At 36.0% G+C, this 19,711-nt stretch overlaps 1 protein-coding gene across 3 annotated transcripts; it reads right to left on the reverse strand.

Annotated features, from left to right (window-relative positions):
- Nucleotides 1–7,478: 7,478 nt before the first annotated feature.
- asb12b (ankyrin repeat and SOCS box-containing 12b) lies at nt 7,479–19,493 on the reverse strand. Of its 3 annotated transcripts, none has more exons than XM_065253794.2 (3): nt 19,376–19,493; nt 9,871–10,664; nt 7,479–7,796 (listed from the first exon to the last, which is right to left on the reverse strand). In XM_065253794.2, exons 2-3 carry the CDS (start codon nt 10,661–10,663, stop codon nt 7,663–7,665), a joined length of 927 nt encoding a protein of 308 aa, XP_065109866.2. In that variant the 5' UTR covers nt 10,664; nt 19,376–19,493; the 3' UTR covers nt 7,479–7,662. The 3 variants fall into 3 exon arrangements, with proteins under 3 accessions (XP_065109866.2, XP_065109867.2, XP_073668219.1); XM_065253795.2 differs by lacking the exon at nt 19,376–19,493 and adding an exon at nt 12,227–12,277; XM_073812118.1 differs by lacking the exon at nt 7,479–7,796 and adding an exon at nt 8,042–8,204.
- Between the last annotated feature and the right edge of the window lie 218 nt (nt 19,494–19,711).

Genomic DNA, 19,711 nt, shown 5'->3' on the forward strand with positions numbered 1-19,711 from the left:
AATGTCGTTGTGTGGTAGCCTGTCACGAAAAAATTTTCAATCATAGCAGTTAGTTTGTAGAAATAAACAGCATTAGTTAGTGGCAGGATTGGATCCTACACCACGTCATGCCTTGGACCTGGAAACTGTCGACCTGTAAGCAATTCAAAGGGTGTGAAACCAGAAATCCTGTTAACAGAAAAGTGAATAGACATTAATGCAATTGGTAATGCGTCAAGCCATGTTATTTTTGTCTGTGCACATAGTTTGTCAAGTCAAGTTTTAATGTCAAAGTCAGGTTCATTATTTCATCTTTGCTCTAACATTGGGGTGATAAGCAGCCCCGAAACTATATGTCAATTCCAGTACGTGTTTGTAAATTTTGTCAGATCTAACTTTGTCTTTGGAAACCATGGTTGGGGATATAAGTGGTTTATTAGGCAGTTGACAACAGCCACGTCATTAGGTACCTTCACAGCCTGTAGTATGTGTCAGGCTTTGCTAGCATTTACTATAGGCCGGCCTTTCCTGGTTTCAAACCCACCTATCTGCCATATGGCAGTTCCATATATACTGCACCAATCACATATGCAGATTCACTATAAACAATCACCCTCTCTTCACCAGTGTAGTGCAAGGCTTTGATTACAGCTGTCATTTCAGCTCTCTGTGCTGACCGTTTACCTTTCAATCTACCACTCAGTCGTGTTACAAAATCACCCACAACTTGCTCAACCACAGCAAAGCCTGCCTTCAATGTGTCATCTGCTGCTCTGAAACAACAACCATCTGTAAACATTGTGATTAACGGTGGGGTAGCTGTCAGTGGTACCGCGAACAAACCATCTCTCAATCTATTTGCTTTTCCAGTCAATGGTATAACAATTATAATTAATTACAATAATAATAATTTGTATATCAGTCAATGGTATACAATCCTGCGGCTCACCCTCAGTGATTAGATCCGCCATGTGAACACCTTCATGCACATATATGATGTCTGGGCTGGCGATTTCCTTAAATACAAAGTTTGTTACAATAATCAGTTATTTTTCTATTCTCACAGCTTTTCTTGTTTACCTTTTATAGTGTTCTATGGTGTTCTTTTTTCTTTTTCAATTTATTTCTTATATCTATTTTAATTTCCTTTCTGCCATAGCTGTTCTATGCCATATATATTTGCTTTTTAGCCTAATACCATCAGTGTAATTCTGACTTCCTCTGTAGATACCAAATTCAATTATGCATTTCTTCCTGTCAGATTAATAGGAGTCTGATTTGATTTCAGAACAGGTAGTCACACCTAACAACAAAGTTCTTGATCAGCCTTTAAATGTGTCTAGCTGATTTTCTCATAAAGATTGTCTGTGTCCCTATAGTAACAAGGTCTTTACTAAACACTGAACGGCTGTTTACTCCTTCCCCCTTTTCATTCAAAGGCCCGTATGAAGATAAAAAAGTTCAGTGTCCAGTGAAATATTGTCCAGTTTCTCTTGCCTCCAAGAACAGTATTGTCTTTGTGAGTCTTTCTGGATTCCACTCAGTCTTTTTGGTGTTTCATCCTTGTAAATGTCTCTGACCATATGCAGTGCCCCCTTCACTGCTTGAGTTCAAGTATAGTCCCATTCAAATAGAATGTGTTCTCAGTCCAGTTTATGAGTTACTCCTCTCTTTGCAACTCCAGCACTTTGATATCACACACAGTTTTTCATTGTCTGTTTCTTGCCAGCTTTTTAGTCACTTTCTTGAATGTCAAAGGATGAGAGCTTTCAGCCCCTCAAGGCTTAACTTAACCCATTGCAAAATATTGCCTTTCAATTTAAAATAAAATTTATCTTGTGACCACCTTCCATCATCAGATGAAGACTCCTCTTCATTTTGTTAAATCTTTTTGTCCTTTATACAATTTATCTGTGTCATTCACCTTTTAACAATTTTCTGTCCTTTTTCAATTGTTCATCTTCATTTCCACATTTAATAACTTGGTCTCTACTCTTTTCTGTAATTTGTTGTTTTTCTTTCAAAGCTTCGCCTCTGTCTTTCTGCTAGATTTTGCTTAATCCCATTTATGGTTTTAACAGACTCAATATATCACAGACACACTACATTTTCACACAAATAAAATCTACATCTACATTCAATTCACTGCTATTGATTTGAAAAACAGGCTGTTTCATTGGGGCTTTGGCTTTCTCATAAGGAGTAGGTGTGTGCAAGGAGGGGTAGATCGACTTCACCGGGGTTGGAGCCGGAGGAGGAGCCGTAGGTGTCACACTTTAGTCTGGCTGACTGTTTCCTTGTTTAACTTCCTGTTGCTTTGCAGCTGCACCACTGTAAACCTCCCCTTTTCTATTTGATTCAATAGCCTGCATGGCAGCAGCAACCAGAGCCAATCTTGTCCAAATTCTCAACTCTTTCTCTTAGTCTTTTACAGTTGGTCCCTCTCCAAACTATTAACATTTTTTCCATGGCACATACACCGGTGAACACACATATTCATCACACTCTTTCTGAAATTCAACCATTCTTTATACAACTGTAAATACAATTCCTCTATATATATACAATGTCAAAATGAAATATACCCAAATACAACTGCAGAATCAAGTGCACAATGGAATTTCCTGGGCCTGTAACCAAAGGTTTCCACACCCTTAATTTAATACTGTACTCAATTAGATGATTTCTAGGACTTTCACCTAAAGGTCTCTCAACCCATAAATTTAATACTGTACTCAATTAGATAATTTCTAGGACTTTCACCTAAAGGTCTCTCAACCCATAAATTTAATACTGTACTCAATTAGATGATTCCTAGGACTTCCACCTAAAGGTTTCTCAACCCATAAATTTAATACTGTACTCAATTAGATGATTTCTAGGCCTTCCACCTAAAGGTTTCCCAACCCCCTACGGGCTTCAACCCGAGTTGGTATTTTATAACGCCTAATGCGTTAAAGGAATCCTCAACCTTTTATTTAACAAAAAAATTCAAAAATTTCAAAAAGTTTTTCACTCTGATCAATTCTTATTGTTTAAATAATTAATTTCAGTTCGGAGCTCCTTATCAACACAATTAATTTGGTATATGTCCAATAGCAGAATTTGATATAACAGGTTTCTGCTTACCTTTATTTTAGAAGACCGGTCTTTTGTGTTGAAATGGAGCCCCCCCTTACTCTGGTTTCTTCAATGTGAAACCCTCCTTCCTCTCACTCTCTCCTTTCCCTCCACAAAACGTCGGCGGTCACCAATTGTTGGACTTTAAGGCGTCCATTTGCATGTTCATAATTTAGAGGAAAGGCACAAGATACGAATATCTAAGTTCAAATATTTATTGATCAGATATGAAAAAGTTTAACAGCGCTGGGTCCTCTCAAGTAGCGAACAACCAGCTCAGGAAGTAACATGCTTATTTATAAAATATGTGACGTCGATCTTTCTTCAGAAAATCTCCACCCACAAAGGCCGTTCCCCTCGTCCATCTGACTCCATCACCACACCCAATTTTAGCCTGTAGGCAAAGATGGACACACATAGACAAAGAAAAACAAACTGTTCTCCTCTCATCCCTGGGAGCCCTGCAGTTCCTCTCCAGTACTCCTCCACTTTGAATAGCATGTTATAATGCTTTCTTAAAAACAAATCATTAATAAAACATTCATTTATAAAAAACATAAGCTGTAAGATGAAAGTGATTATTATGTAAAACATATTTCAATATCATGACATCATTTCATTATTTGTAAAATTGGTTATATGAATAAGGCACACATTAACTTCTTTAGATAGATAAACACATATTAAATCTTTTACTGCAATACTACTTCTAAGCAAACACTTTAATCATTATTAAAAACCATCTGTTAGGAAAGAAAACACACACACACAGACACACAGGAGATTCTGTTCTTCAAGGTTGAGCTGCCCTGCCCCCATTAGGTTATTCTATATGCAACCTTCATTTCATTGGTTAATACAAATTTATCAAAGACAACATCTTATATTTATTACATCAATTATTCAATGATTAATACTGATTAAGTAAGAAATACATTGCATATTTTATCCTGTGAACATTAAAGCATTAGTTAATGACATAGTCGCCTGTTTGCTTTCCCCCTCAGGCCTCTCTCTTATCTTGATCAATGCCAGGCGTAAATTCCTAAATTCCTCCTTGCAGCACACACACAAAAACTGGTAACTCTCCACTCTCAAACATAAACACCTCATTTCTTCATAATAGCTCAGTGCATATATGAAACACACAATGTTTATAGAATAAAATGATCAATTAAAGAAATATAAAAATGGAACAAAATCAATTTCCACAGTCCTTATTTGGACATCTTTGTAACTTTAACACTTTTAGCAATTAGCAAGATTAATAAAACAACATAAAAATCCCACACATACTACAACCAATTTGCATATTCCAGTTTTTACACTCTCAGAAATAAAGGTACAAAACTGTACCTTTTCTGTCACTGGGGCTGTACCCTTTCAAAAAGGATTTCATTTTAGTACGTACATTCTGGGACCAAAGAGAGCTTATTAGTATCTCAAAAATACATATTAGGATCTCAAAGGTACATATTGGTACTAAATGTTTACATATCTGTACCTAATGGTCCATACAATTACCTTTTTAAAGGGTGCTGCCCCACTGACAGCTAGGGTACAAATTTTGACTTTTTTCTAACAATGTAGGTCCATAAGGTACGGTAATCTACCCAAAATTTTATTCTGTTTTGTAGTCCTGTAAAGGTATCAAACGGAAACTTAGGGTACAGCCCCAGTGACAAAAAAGGTACAGTTTTGTACCTTTATTTCTGACAGTGTATCAACAGAGCTACTTCTAAAACAAAATATAAAAATATTGATGGGAGTGCACTTGGGAGTGCTATTTTGGAGATGTTTTACTATAAATAAATATATATATATTGTTTAATATTATTGTGTTATATAATTATGTTTAATGTAATAATGGGTTAGATTTTTTTTATTTATATTCTAAACATGCATTTTTTAAGTTCTTTAGAGAGAAGTAGAATTCTAGTGAGGTAAATACTGCTGAAGAGAGTGTACGTGTACAGACACAGGCACAGTTGGAGTTGCTTGTTTATTAGCAGATCGTGTCTCTGTCATGGGTTTGCCAGACCTTTTGTACTAGATTCAGGTCTGAGTACATTTGGCAAGACCATGACAGTACTATGTTCTGTGTGGGGACACGTGGAGTCATATTGTGTGTGTGGCTTCCACGTGTTCCCAGTGTCTTGTCGCTGTCATGGTCTTGCCAGACCTTTGGGTAAGATTCAGGTCTGATTTCAGAGGGCAAGATCATGGCAGCATTGTGTTTTGTGTGGGGACACGTGTTTTCACATTATGTATTTTTGTCACGTGTTCCCAGTGTCTTGTCACTTTTACCCTACTCCCTTATGTACTCGTGTCTTGCGTAATTAATTATGTTCACCTGTTTCCCATTTGTGTGTGTCTTTATAATGCCCTCTCGTTCTCTGTCGTGTGCTCGTTTGTTCGTCTTGATTCAGTGTGTTCTTCATGTTAGGGCTGTCAACGAATATTCTAAATTCGAATATATATTCGAATAGTTAAAAAAAAACGAATTTCGAATATGAAAATTAATATTCGATTAAATTATTTATTTTTTTTAAAGCCCGCGGTAGTAGAGGCGTGGCTGTCTGTTCTGTAAGTGGGCGCACTAATGCGGCTGGTTCAGGGACAGGTCACAGTAGTCACACTGTCTGTCACTGTTAAAAGTTGACGCGTCTTGCATGGAAGATGGCAGAAAGTCGACCGCAGCAGAGAAAGCGATTTTAACCCCCAAAAATCTAAAAAGCTATGTCTGGAAGTACTTTGGATTTTGGTCGGTAGGAGGTAAAATTGTTGAGCCGCGAGATAAAGTTGTTAGCATACCATTCAACCACGTTAGCAACATGTCACATCTCAAAAATGTGCACCCAAATGAGCATGGCATCTTGTACACACTGCATATTAATTTGTTTGTCACTTCAACTTTCAATGCTTAATACTGTTCTGTAAACACACTCTTCAGTATTTTACGGGACTGACAATCGCATTCTACAACCGCATTAACTCCCGCAAACTGCAGTGACAACCGCGTTTACAGAAACTTTGCATAGTGTGTAGCCTACATAACCGAAATGAACAACTAGTTAATAAAGTGTTTAAACGTGCATCATAGACATGACAGGTCTCTCTTCTGAAGAAATAAATTATTACAAGGGGGAAAAGTCTTCTGTAAACGCGGTACAGAGAATGACAGAGGCACAAGCGTTTGCTGCTCAGTGTTGCCAGATCTTGCACTAAAAAAACAGCGAACAAGAAAAATCCAATAATAAACCAAAATAAATCCAAACGCTTTACCTCAAAGATCAAAATATTGGTACTGGCACCTTCACATTTTAACAACACCAAAAACTTGATCGCTTCATGAGCCAAAAGCCATAAACGGTTAAGCGCTAAAATGGTATGAGTACAAAAAAAGACGAGGACCTGGCAACACTGCAAGAGCGTGCGCAGCCTCAATGCGTACAATACACAACGACACGACGGAGGTTTATTGCAAAACATAATGCTGTTAAATTATTTTCATCAAAGCTGTGAGTGATAAGCATGTGAGACGGCAGACCGTTGCTAAGGTTATCTCCGTGTCAATCATCATATTTTCACATTTAAATGCGGTTGTCACTCCTGAAAGTTTGCAGTGTGTACGAGACCACAATGTGTGGAACTCCAGCTAAACAGTCACGTCTTAACACTTACTTTGCATCGCCCGCCACAAGCTATTTGTCTGCAACACAACAAGAGGTCATAACGGAGAAATTAATTTCGTTCATTTGTAAGGACATTAGACCGATCAGTGTCGTGGATGGAGCAGGCTTCAGGGAGTTTTGTCAAGCAATGTAACCGAGGTACCATATCATTTTGATGTCTCTTGATTTACTTGTTTTGTGTATGTAATATACGTTGTCAAATATGTTTAAACTAAAATAAACTACCTATAGTAGTAGTTATGTCTCTTTATATTAATTTGTCCTGTTATTGACGTAATGCGTCGTTAAACGTCGTTAACGTCGTTGAAAAAATGGGCAACCAGATATTCGAATAGTTCGAATATTCGTGGTTTTTTTAGGGAGAATATTCGAACGTCATTTTTGAGCAATTTTGACAGCCCTACTTCATGTGTTCCTGAATCTGATTATCCTAGTCTGTTATTTTTGTTTTCCAGTATCTGTTTCACTGTTCCGTGTTTCATATCATCTGTTTTACCCCCTCGTGGGTTTTTGTGTTTATAATTTTAAATAAACCTTCAGTTATTTCTACATCTTGTCTGCGTTTGGGTTCTCCCTTTAATTATACCGTGACAGTCTCATAAATACAGAAGTTAATACAATATCTTAACCATTAGAAGGAAGTGTTTTGCATTATCATTTAACAAACTACAGAAACTATACAAATGAACATCAGCATTTTTATATATTGCATTCATCGGACATCAACACAAAAATCCATAAATACTTAAATATTCATAAATATTATAAATAAGGCAATTGTAGTCATATTTAGACTCATCCTAAAAAGATCACAAAATTGTACAAAATGAAAAAGTAGAAATGGTAACACAGATGTGTTAGAGAAAAATCAGGATATGTGATTCAGATAGTTCCTTAGTATTTGGGGAATATCCAGACTGTCTATGTAGTATATTTTGTTGGACATAGGAAGACATCTTCGTATTGAATGCCGGGCTTGAGACATCAGTGTTTTTGGATAAACTGTGTAAAAAGAGAAATGTTTTTAGAGGGGTTCATTCATGACTACTATTTTACAAATGCATTTATAAATATTAATAGGTATGAATAAAAATACTAAAATAAAATAGAGACATTAATGCAATGCTTGATAAGTAGCAGTGCCAGGGGAGACAGAATTGCTCATTACACCCACGCCACAAGGTTTTATTTTTGGTATTCATGGAAAGGTTTAAATGCAAGGCCTACGCGCCTTCCACTGGCAATAATGTATAGATGAATAGTCACACTTAAAGATGATTTGTCAGGAGAAGATAAATATGGATTTCTGTTGACATCATAACAATATCCATTGGCTGGCAGTCGTGCTGGGTGCATCTCATGTAACACAGCTTAGTGTGTAAGGTCAGCGGTGAGTCATGACTTGGGATTCTCAAAATAAAAAGTAAATGGAAAATGGAAAACTATCATAAACTTGATTCATGGTAACATAAAAATGTTAATATATGTGTAATAAAACATCATAAAATCATCTTTTGTGAGGTCAAAGCTTTTCCCCATAGGTGTTCAGGGCTCCAGACAGTGACCAATTTTTGAGACAACGCAAGCATTTATTTTTTAAGCGTATGTGCGACCTGCAAATTTTGATTTTCTTCTAGTTGTTACTTATTTCATGTTGAAAAACGAGAAGATTGCAAGCCAACCAGTATGCAGTGATGGATTTAGGCAAGATGGGTGATAAAAACGAAATGCACGATCGGGTTTTTACAGCTCATTTACACGACGCATCAATAATTTTGTCTCACCATGCGCTCAGTTAATCTACCGATGGGTTTACAAACCCAAAAACATTATAGATGAGAATAAAGATCATACATTTGGTGCCCTGGCCAGGAAAACTGGATAGAGGAAAAGAAACATGAAAAGGATAAATGTATAGGCCATGTCTCATTACAATATGCTGGATAACATTGGATATAACTTATTGTAGGCCTATATATAGTATAATAATATATTGTGTTACCAGCACCAAATCAATTACAACCTAACCTTAGTGATCGTATTAACTAGCTGCTGACTCAAGGTCAGCATACAAAATCTTTAAAAGATAGCTATATTTTGTTGATATTTTGTACCTTTGGTTGTAAATTGAGTCTTTTGGGCTTTCTTATGATCTTAAAATGATATATATGGGCGTGGTTTTATTCAACAGCTATTTTCAGTTAAAATATCAGCAATTTTAGTTCAGTAAGTGTAAGATGCACTGCGTGTGTAAGGGTTGTGTTTGTGCAAGACTTTTATTATGAAGTTCTGTCTTTCATGTTCATTTCTCTTATTTTGAAATATTCATTTTCTTGGTTGTGTCTTGCTTCCCTATTCCATGATGTTTTGTGTTCTGATTAGTCCACTATAAGTCCTCTTGTGTTGCATTTTCTTTGTCAAGTTTTGGTTATATGTTATATACATTGTATTCAATGTTAGGTTCATGCCATGCCATGTTTATGTTTGTTCACCTTATTTTGTTTATTAAAACTTCACTTGGGTCTACACTTGGTCTCCTCTCAGTGAGTATTTCGTGACAGTGTGTTAAAAAATGTAATGCCAAATCAAGAGAAGAAAATTACAGCTCTTTAGAAAGAGATTTTATTAAAATGATGATTTTTTAAATGTAAAAGTTTAAATGTTATTAGTTTTGTTTATTTGGTTAGCTTTGCTAGTCATATACTTGTGGAAATATTGTGTTTTAGGGAATGCTGCTCAAAACTCTGAAAAAGTAAGTAAATCTGTGTGGGTTTTTTTGGTGTAAGTTTAAGCCTCCTTAAAAATTTCATGTGCCCCCTCAGTCATTTCATTATGCTGCCGGCCTGGTAATTGGTTAGCCATTTTCATTTTGATTTATATATAAATAACCATCTTTGTAAGAAATAATGTGCGACTAGGTGGCTCATTATTTGGAAAGTATTGCAAAAATACTGTTTACCTAAAACTGCCTATCTGTGTTTTATAATGCATTTGTAAGTGAGATATAAAACATTGGAAACATTAATGTTCTGTATCATCTGTTTAAAATAAAGATTTTATTATACTGTAAACTTACCTCTTTCCCTGAGCAGTAGCATCACAGATTCATTCTCTCTTGTGGCATCATCTATTAACAAAGATGGTAGATAGACATTTGCTCCAAAGTCTATGAGAAGCTGAATGTATTCCAGCCCACAGTCATTTTTGAGACACGTCTCCAACACAGTTTTAGGTTGTTTGATTCGGCTCAGGATCTTTTCCTCAGTGCAGTTGTAGTCTGGATTTGCTCCGTGCTGCAGCAACAGTTTGAAACAATCCAGATGGCCGTAAACGGCCGAAATGTATAGAGGCCCTCTGCAGGCCGTGGCATTGAAGGCGAAATCTGGCATCTTGGGTTTGACATCTATCTCAGCCTCATGATTCAAGAGCTCCCTCAGAATATCAACATCACCTTCCCTGGCTGCAGTCATCACAGGGGAACAGTTGTTGTGCGGGCTTCCATTAGGGTTAGCGCCAGCTTTTAATAAAGCGACAACACAGTCAAAGTGTTTTGCACTGACAGCCGTAAAAAGCGGAGTTTGGGCTTTGACATCCAGGCTGTCCACCTCAGCACCATTAGCCAGAAGCAGCTTAAGACAATGAAGGTGTCCGTGAGCTGCGGCCGTACGCAGCGGAGTGACGGGGATCCCCCAGCCGCTTCGGTTATTGATGCATCTCTTGTACTTTTCCTGAGACAGAAGCTCAGCAAGATGTTTTTCATCATCATTAATGACAGCTTGATTTAGCTGCTGACAGTTGTTGTTGTCCTCTTCCTCTTCCTCTTTGGGTTGGAGAAGAGAAAAGATCTTGGAAATGTCCATTAAACTCATGCTATCCAAAAAAGACAAAGAGAAAAAAGTGAAATCCATCTGATGCAAGTCCTTACACAAACAAAAAAGTGTGAACAGATTAAACAAATCTTTAAAATGAACAAATGTTTCTTTTGTGGGTCAGCTGACATTAGCGAAGCTTAAAACTATGTTACTTTATGTTACATTATGGATAGATTTATAGACAAACAGTAAAAAGTAAAAAAAAAAACACAACAGGGTTCAAGGGTTTTAGGATCTTGACACCCAGTATGAATTATATAAACCAAACAGCATGTCTCTATGATGTTTTTTGGCGGCTTGTAAGTTTGAATCATAAAAAACAAGCCCCAATTTCTATATTTTGAAGATATAACTCTTCGAGATTGCACCATAACTTGTCATAAATATGTCTTAGAATCCAGCAGTGAAAGTTTTTAAGAATGATCATGAATGAATTAATGATAATCAGTAGAAATATTATTTTAATTGTATACATTCTTCAAAAACCATTAAAAGACAAATATATATTTATATTATATATTTGTTAGATGTTTCTAGCCAAAGCTAATTACAATGCATTATAAGCTATACATTTTTATGTAGATTTGTGTGTTGTAGGCATACAGATGAAAAGAGACCCCAAATTTGACCACAAAAATAGATCCTACAGGAAGCATATAAAGAGGAAACAGTATCGGACCAAAATTAAGCTCTGAGGGACACCAAACACTTTAAATAGTGTTTTTTTCCAAAACTAACAACATACCTCCAATTGGTGAGATATGAACATAACCACTGCAACACCGTGCCCCAGAGGCCAACACATGGTTCAAGGCGTGATATATGTGTATATGATAAATTAAATAAAAGGGAGAACTGAGGTCTAACAGAACTAAAACAATAAACTGCCCAGAATCAATAATTAGCATAGTATCATTCAAACATCTTAAAAGAGCTGACTCAGTACTATGACAGAATTTAAACCCAGACTGGAATTTTTCAGAGATTGAATTGATAGTCAAATAGTTCGTCTGAGCCCTCCATAAGCTCTCGGAACAGTTCAGGGTGTATATGTGAACAAACCAAGTGATCTCTCTGACCCCCCTAAAAGGGCCCAAAAGTGAACCAAACTTAGACCACTTCCGGAGGTGGTCTGATTACGGTTCACTTTTGGGTTCTTGTGTGGTTCGATTTCTCTTTGATATGTGAAATCAATGAGGTCCCAGTCCGCTTCGCGTGTCATTTTGACATTGTATCAAAATCAACTGCCGGTCAGAAAGCTGGGGTCTGAGTTCTTATGAATTTGTGATTTGTGAACAAGAAAGGATCTGAGATCACATCAGTTCTGAAGAGGACCAAAAAAAGAACTGGGTCATCTTTTGAGTCCACTATATCGTGAACACCAAAAGGGCTGAGGTCACATTCGGCTAGTTCCTTTTCTGGTTCACGTTAAGTGAACTGGGTTTGGTTCTTTTAAAATGAACTATATGTGAAAACACCCTAAGACTGTAGTTGATTTAGAACCACTCTTTCTAATATTTTGAAAAGAAAAGTCAAGTTTGAAATAGGGAAAAAGTTTACCAGTATTGTAGTATCCAAACTTGGTTTTTAAGATGAGGCCACACCGTGCCAAGTTTAAAGTCATCAGGTACAGTGCTGGTATAGAGGCATTTGTTAATATCAGACAACAGGTCAGGGCCAACAGTCTCAATAATCTGTCTAAGGAAATGTGAAGGAATTACATCCTGGGGACACATACAGGGGCGGATCTAGAAAATTATTTTTGGGATGGCAAGGGGGTGGCATGAGAACTAGGAGGGGTGGCAATGAAGTAAGCATCCTTGCATGGTTGTCGTGGATACAAGAAATTATATACTGTATATACTATATTCGGTGTATACACTGGACCTCAAATTTTTATAACATAAAAAAAATGCAACAACAAATGTTCCTATAAGTACCCAAGCAGCTACCTTTAGCATCTCTACTGTAGCACCCTTTGTCTTAATACTAAGTTAATACATACATCTTACCAATATCTAAAAACACTGACTGTTTGCCTAGTTTATATTCATGTAAAACATATTTGAAAGGCAAACATCTCTTTCTCTCATAACCCTCTTCTTTAATCCTTTCACTCACATCATGATGGATTTTTGTCTTTTCACTTCTTTTAGCTCTTCACCATCCATTTCAATGTTTCTTTCTTTCATGACTTCATCTACTCCTCTCCCTTCCACAACATATTTTCTGTTTTATTTGTACCTTCCACTCCCATAGTATTTGTTTTTCTATTCTTTTTGGTTAAAAAAATGGATATCAGCCTTTCTTTTCATAGTATCCTGGAAAATGCAACATTAAGTTCTTTCAAGCTTTCTAAACATACACAACACTGAATAGTTTTGTCTCCTTAATGAAGACAAATAAAAACATTAGACTATATCATAACGAGTGAATTCATATGCACGTATGGAATATTTTGATTGCTGCAGTAGCTAACAAGACATGACGGGCTAGAAAGAACTGCTTAAAAGATATTTACTGCTTACACAAACCTGCAGTTCAGTTATAACTACCAAGCAACTACCGTTACCTCAGGCAATATTAAACAATCACAGTTTAATTTTTGTATTTTATCCTGAAGCAACATTTATCTTGAAAATATGACCGTATTCAGTACTCTGATTTGCTTGCTGATGTGATGCTCAACTTAATCACTTTAAGACACTAAAAAGAAACCACTAATGTTTTGGCAGCATGTGATGATGTGAGGTGCTTTATTAGATCAGAATTACTCACTACAGACGTGAAGATACTCTTTCTTCATGGGCATAATTTGCACGTTCATAAACATTCTTGCCTTTCACCGCAACGATGGAAAAGTAACGTTTGTGCTTTTTATACTTTGTGTTTGCGTCAGCTACCTTTGTTTTGAGATCGTTGTACTTGTCATCGCTCTGTTGTTGCGGGTTTGTGCGACTCGGAAGGGATGTGCGACCTTGGATGGGGCGATGCATGCTTTCACGGCAGTTTTCAAAAGTCTCCAACCACGCCAGAAAAGATCGCTAGATTTGTCCGTGTCGTTTTTTTAATAAAGTTGCTAAAGGGGTCTAAAAAGTTTCTTAATCTAGCGACAAAGTCACCAAGTTGGCAAGACTGCGCAGACTTTTTTTATACTGTAAAAGACTTTCTGCTGGGACTGACTGTTCGTGCTTGTGTATGAACTCTGCTGCCTCTGGTTGGCTAACGATGGAAATTAAGCCAATCATCATCAGCTATGTGGTTGTCCCACCCCCTCTAAGACACACACACACCAATCATCGTCAGATATGTGTCTCCCACCCCTAAATACACGCAGAGAAAAACTACATTGCCTTTATGGTTAAAAGAGCCTACTCAGGTATATATTAGATATATTAGGAGACCAGCGCTGGGGTGGCATATGGGGTGGCAATGCTTTTATTTAGGGGGGCAACTGCCACCCCGGTAGATCCGCCCCTGGACACATAGTAGATGTAATCAGAGTATTCAAGTTTACAGGCTTAAAGACACACCAAATGGAAGGGGTGATTGGAATATCTGGCAATTTGTATGCAGATAGGGGCATCATGTAATTTGGGAAATCTTATCATTACAATGTTTGGCAAAGTGTCTTAGGAAACAGATTAACAGTTGGACCAGGAGCTCACTGATGGGCAGAAAAAGAGTCAAATTTCATATGATTTGCAGTCTATCTTTTTTTCCATTTACCATTCTACACGTCTGTCTGAGAGAGCAAGTAACACAGCCAAAGAAGCCCAAATTATATTGTTTGGTTTGACGATGCTGATATTAGTATTATGATGTTATCATTTTCCTGATCATAGGTGTGTTTGGTCATTTTTAGATTAATTTTGCACTCTTAATACAGCAGTGTTGTGATGGTTTCTATGTGCTCCTAAATAGCTTAGTGGTAGAGCATTGCACTAGCAGTGCAAAAGGTCATGGGTTTAAACCCAGGGAAAACACATGCTGATGGAAATTGTATACCTTGTTATATTCACTGTAAGTCGCTTTGGATAAAAGTGTTGGTCAAATGCATACAAAGTAATTTTTACATTGTAAACACTGTAAACCCGGATAATTTCTACTAACTCAAATATTTTGAGGCAACTGATTGCCTCTATTTTTGTAAGTTTGCTTACTTAAATATTATGAGTAAGCTTATAGCTAGTTATTTTGAGTAACTGTAAATTATAAATAAATATCCTTTAACTCAAAATACAAATGTAGTGTTTTGTTCATCTTTGCTTTACTTCAAGTCAAATGTTTTGAGTACCGACAACTTCAATTATTCATATATAAAAATTAAGAATTTTAATTTATCTAAACTTAGTTTAAGTGTTATATAAATTAAATTATATAATTTATGTAACTTAAACTCTAGTAGTAATGCTACTTCAATATTTTGTGGCAACTGATTGCTTTGTTTTTTTGTAGTTTCCTTTACTCAAATATCTACATTTTACAACTTAACAGAACACTGTAAAACCTGACAAGTTCAGAGTACTTATTCAAGTAAACTAACTACCATTTAATTTTGTTCACAAATTACAGAAACATATCATGTGACTCATGAAAATTTGATACCAGTGAAAGTGTGTTGAGACTGAGCTCAGTGCTGACTTTCACATAGGTATTACTTATTATTTATATGATAAAGCAACACATTATTGACCTAAAGCCTAAGCACAGGCATTACACTTCTGAACAATGGTAAGCACAAAACTAAAAAAAATAGCAAACTTTTCTAAATCACCAACATAAATAAATGTTTAACACTACTGAGTCTTTTTGTTTACTAAAAACCACATAAAATATCACTTAATTTCAAAAAATGCTCTAGTTTTGCGGGCTTATGCAAAGCATGCTGGGAACTGAACCTCCTCAACCAATGGTGTTGATTTAACTTTAAAATGTAAATGTTAAAATGTTAACTTTAAAAAGTAAATTTGCAGTGACAGACTCTTTCTTAGCTTACCTGGCCAATTGAACTCATCACAATCAGCAAAATTTTGTAATTATTTGCATTCAAGAGCAAATTCATCCGTTTAAAACACGTCTGAGTGCCCTTTCAATGATGACGTCACTTTTTGGTAAAAACCGCCACTAGAGGGCTTTTGACTTAAAATATTTAATTATGGTTGAATCTACTTTTCAAGTTCCCTAAACTCTTTACCTTTGGTGTAGTTGTAAAAACTCAAAAAATTATTTACTGCTAACTTAAATCTATGATAGATGTTGAATGAACTCAAAAATAATAGTTAGCTTAACTTTTTGACACATTTTGAGTAACAGGTACTTTTTATTATAAGTTAGTTCTACTGTTTGGTTTTACAGTAATGTAAAAATAAAACAAATTCCTGATTCAGTGTATTTTTTTTTGGGGGGGGGGGTTGTGTATTATTAACACTCTTAATTTAAAGTCACAATGAAATTGAAATGAAAAACTATATATATATTTTTAATATTGTGGTATTATTAACAAATGACTTATCTGTGAGCTTCATTATTTTAAAAAATTTTGTGTGTGCTCATGATCTTTAATCAAAAATGCAAATCTCATCCCCTCCTCAAAACGATCTCTCTTCACTTCCGGTCAAAAGTATGGCAGGTGGGCGGGGTCCGGGAGAAGATCGCAGCGATTAGCAATTAGCAACACGACCCAACTTCAAACGATCCAATCAGATCTCGATGGACAAATTCAAATCCAGCCCTGCCTTATTTCATCTCAAAAGCCGTTTCATTCGGATATACGTCACCACGGGGAAAATAAGGCAATCGCTACTTCCGTTTCATGGCGACTTTAACAGTGGGGGTTTTGCTGTGTAGCCAAATTGAAAAGAGTTTGACTGGAGAACAAAAATAAGTTTATTTTTAGAACACCATTTGTGTTATCAAAATGTGTTGAAAACCCAGAAGTAGAGAAATGTTGGAGGGGTGTGGGAAGATACTGTAGGAGACCGAACGTGATCTTATGAGAGTACATTTGTATATTGTACATTTTACTTACGTTTTCATGTCCTGTGTTTACAAGATTAATATGTTAATTATCTACGTATGAACAGCTTTACAGACCATCAGATTTGTATTCCCATTCATACATTTTAAAATAGTGGGCATTGGTCATTGATGTTTCTTACTCATATTAATGACATGTTTTCAGTCATATTTACTGACTTATTTAAATGCAGGGTGAATGATCTCTGAAAGCCAATGTTGTTGATATTTGAAATCACCTAAACAAACACGCCCCTACCCCAATAGTATTGGAACTTCTTTTGATAAACCCGCCCCACACATAAGTAACCCAGGCAATGATGTCGGATAGTAGACACGCCCCTTACTGCTGATTGGCGACAATTGTGTTTTGGTACTTGGCCCGACTTCCTTTTACAAAGTGTTTTTAAAAAATAATTCACCCCGCTTTTAATTAGGCCAATTCACTCATTTACCTAATGAAATGTTCATGACTTACAGTGAACAACACAATATTAAACAAGACTACACTTTAAAGCAACACTATGTAGTTTTTTTACCTTTAAATAATGTCTCTAAAATTATTTCAGTGATAGAGCAACTTTTAACTGAACAAATTGTACTGTTGCTGCAACCTGAGCAGCCTCCTAGCTGTTACAAACACACACTGAAAGTGGTGGTGGAGGGTAGGAAACACAGCCCCGCCCCTCCCCCTGCCCGCAGAGGAGTGTCTGATAGCAGGCACTGTTGCGCTTTTCAACCACATGGGGGAGCTGTAAGTCATTTTTACATGGAAACTACATAGTGTTGCTTTGGAGAACATTTCATTTGTAATTATTTAACTATTTTGTAATTTTTAGTTTGTTTGCCATAACACACAAAAGGTGTTTTATCCTTTGCTATCTTCTCCTATGCAATAATAATTATAATTACACGAAAACACAACATAAATTCACAAAAGATGTTAAGTTCATTAATTAGCTGTAATCCACATCTTTAAAATGTATAGGATTATGATGAACAGATTCAAATTCAGCCCACTATCCAGCGATCTTAATCCCAGTTCTCAAAGTGAACGTAAACATCAAATCTCAAATTCATTATGAATTGAAATGCTACATTGTTACAATTTTTACTACAATTTTGGCATTTTGGCAAGGGGTTAAGGATGAGATTATAAAGAATAGACCTGCTTTTTGTTCCCCTGTACTTTCTGCTTGAAGGGATCCCCAAGATTTGTGTGATCAAAACATCTGCGGTTAGTTTTATTTTTAAAATAACTTATTTCAATCATGTGGAACCAGTGTCCGTAAATGAATTACGTAGATCCAACAATAGAAAAAAATTGCATTGTTGTATAAAATGGGATTAAGCATTGCCCAACTGAAATCTGATGCTTTGTACAAAGAAGAACACCGTTATTGTTTTTCTTGATGCTGCAAATGAACATGAACTGATCAATATAAAAAGTTTTCCCTCCTGAAATGTTTTTTTGACCATCACGAAACATTAGTTTTGTTTCTTTCTACTATTATTTTTTTTTCATGTGATCCACTGCTGTTTATTATTTGTAATTTGTCTTAAAAAAAATTTTTTTTAAAGAAAGTTCAATAAAGTGCTATATAAAAAAATTGATCATTTGTAAGGAATTGTTTTGCCAAAAATACAATACAAATTTTTTAAACATGCCAGTTTTAATAAAGCCTATTATGATGAAATGCTCACTTGAATGGATCACTGAAAAAATCGGACTCAAGACTCGAGTTACTAAGATGCAAATTCCTACTACTAATTCCAGGGCCCTTGAGTTTGTTACTTTGGAACTGGGATCTTTGGAAGACGGGGGACTCTTGGTACCAGTCCGAGAAAGAAAGGGAAAACTTGGCCCTTATCACCAAACCACCGACAGTATCTTGACTCTCACAAAAGGGTTCAGATAAAATTCCACAAGCTCTAAAAACACAGCATGTTACAGTATAACAGACCATCCTGCAAATTCAAAAAAGCCTGTGAATTAAGAGACTTAAAATAGGAGTTGTAAACTACTATTTATTCATTTACAGTGCTTTGTTCTGAAAGATTTACAGATGTCTGAACCTTGTTGTTGGATATGTCCATTCACAGCACTTCAACCTTAAACATTTTCCCATCTTCCTGTTCTGTATAATTTACAGGATCAACAGTAAACTTTCTCAGCTTTCAGGTGTTAAAAAGTCACACATTTTGATATTACAGACGGTATGTATTTTATCTCAATTTGGTTTGGTCACTTAAACTGATTTCCTGAAGTGTGTAAATTTACATTTTCATGCATTTGGCAGACGCTTTTGTCCAAAGTGATTTACAGGGCATTACAAGATATACATTGTTATCAGTATGTGCGTTTCCTGGGTTTGCTAATGCAATGCAGTAAATTGCATTATTTTTCCTAACATGACAAAAATCTCTTTATGTTTTGAAATAATAATTATGTGAATGCAAATATATATACTACTAATAAAAACACAATAGTAGGTTTTGAATAAATAAACAAACAAACGTGTGTGATCAGTTAAAGTGAAGAGTTTTAAACTTGCTTGTAAAAATAGTACCCAAGCAATAAATCAAACAAATATCATCTTTCAACAAACGTTTGGAAGCGTTTTACACAAGGTTGTGCCAACATGCTTCCGTTTAAAAACATAAAAAAATCATAGTGTGATTGTAACATACCTGCGAAGCGCATGGAGTATCCAGAGAGAGAGACATGTAAACTAGAAAACTGAGGGTCAGTGTGACACAAACAGATCTGAGCAGACACAGGCACTAAGTTTAGGCACACAGATGGATCATCCAAAACTTCCATTCTTGGAGAGCCAGAGGATGAAGTTAAAATTAGATCTGATAGTCTGAGACAGCATGAGGTGTTTGTGTTGCATTCATCACTGTTTGATATTCAATAGCCATACATATCCTTTATATATAATGTTATAAATGACAGCGTGTAATGTGTTTCATACTCCGATTCAGTTTGTGTTTATTCTCAATGGTTTAAAAAAGAAATGGAAA

The sequence above is a fragment of the Paramisgurnus dabryanus genome, chromosome 16, assembly GCF_030506205.2.
Source record: "Paramisgurnus dabryanus chromosome 16, PD_genome_1.1, whole genome shotgun sequence".
NCBI lineage: Eukaryota > Metazoa > Chordata > Actinopteri > Cypriniformes > Cobitidae > Paramisgurnus > Paramisgurnus dabryanus.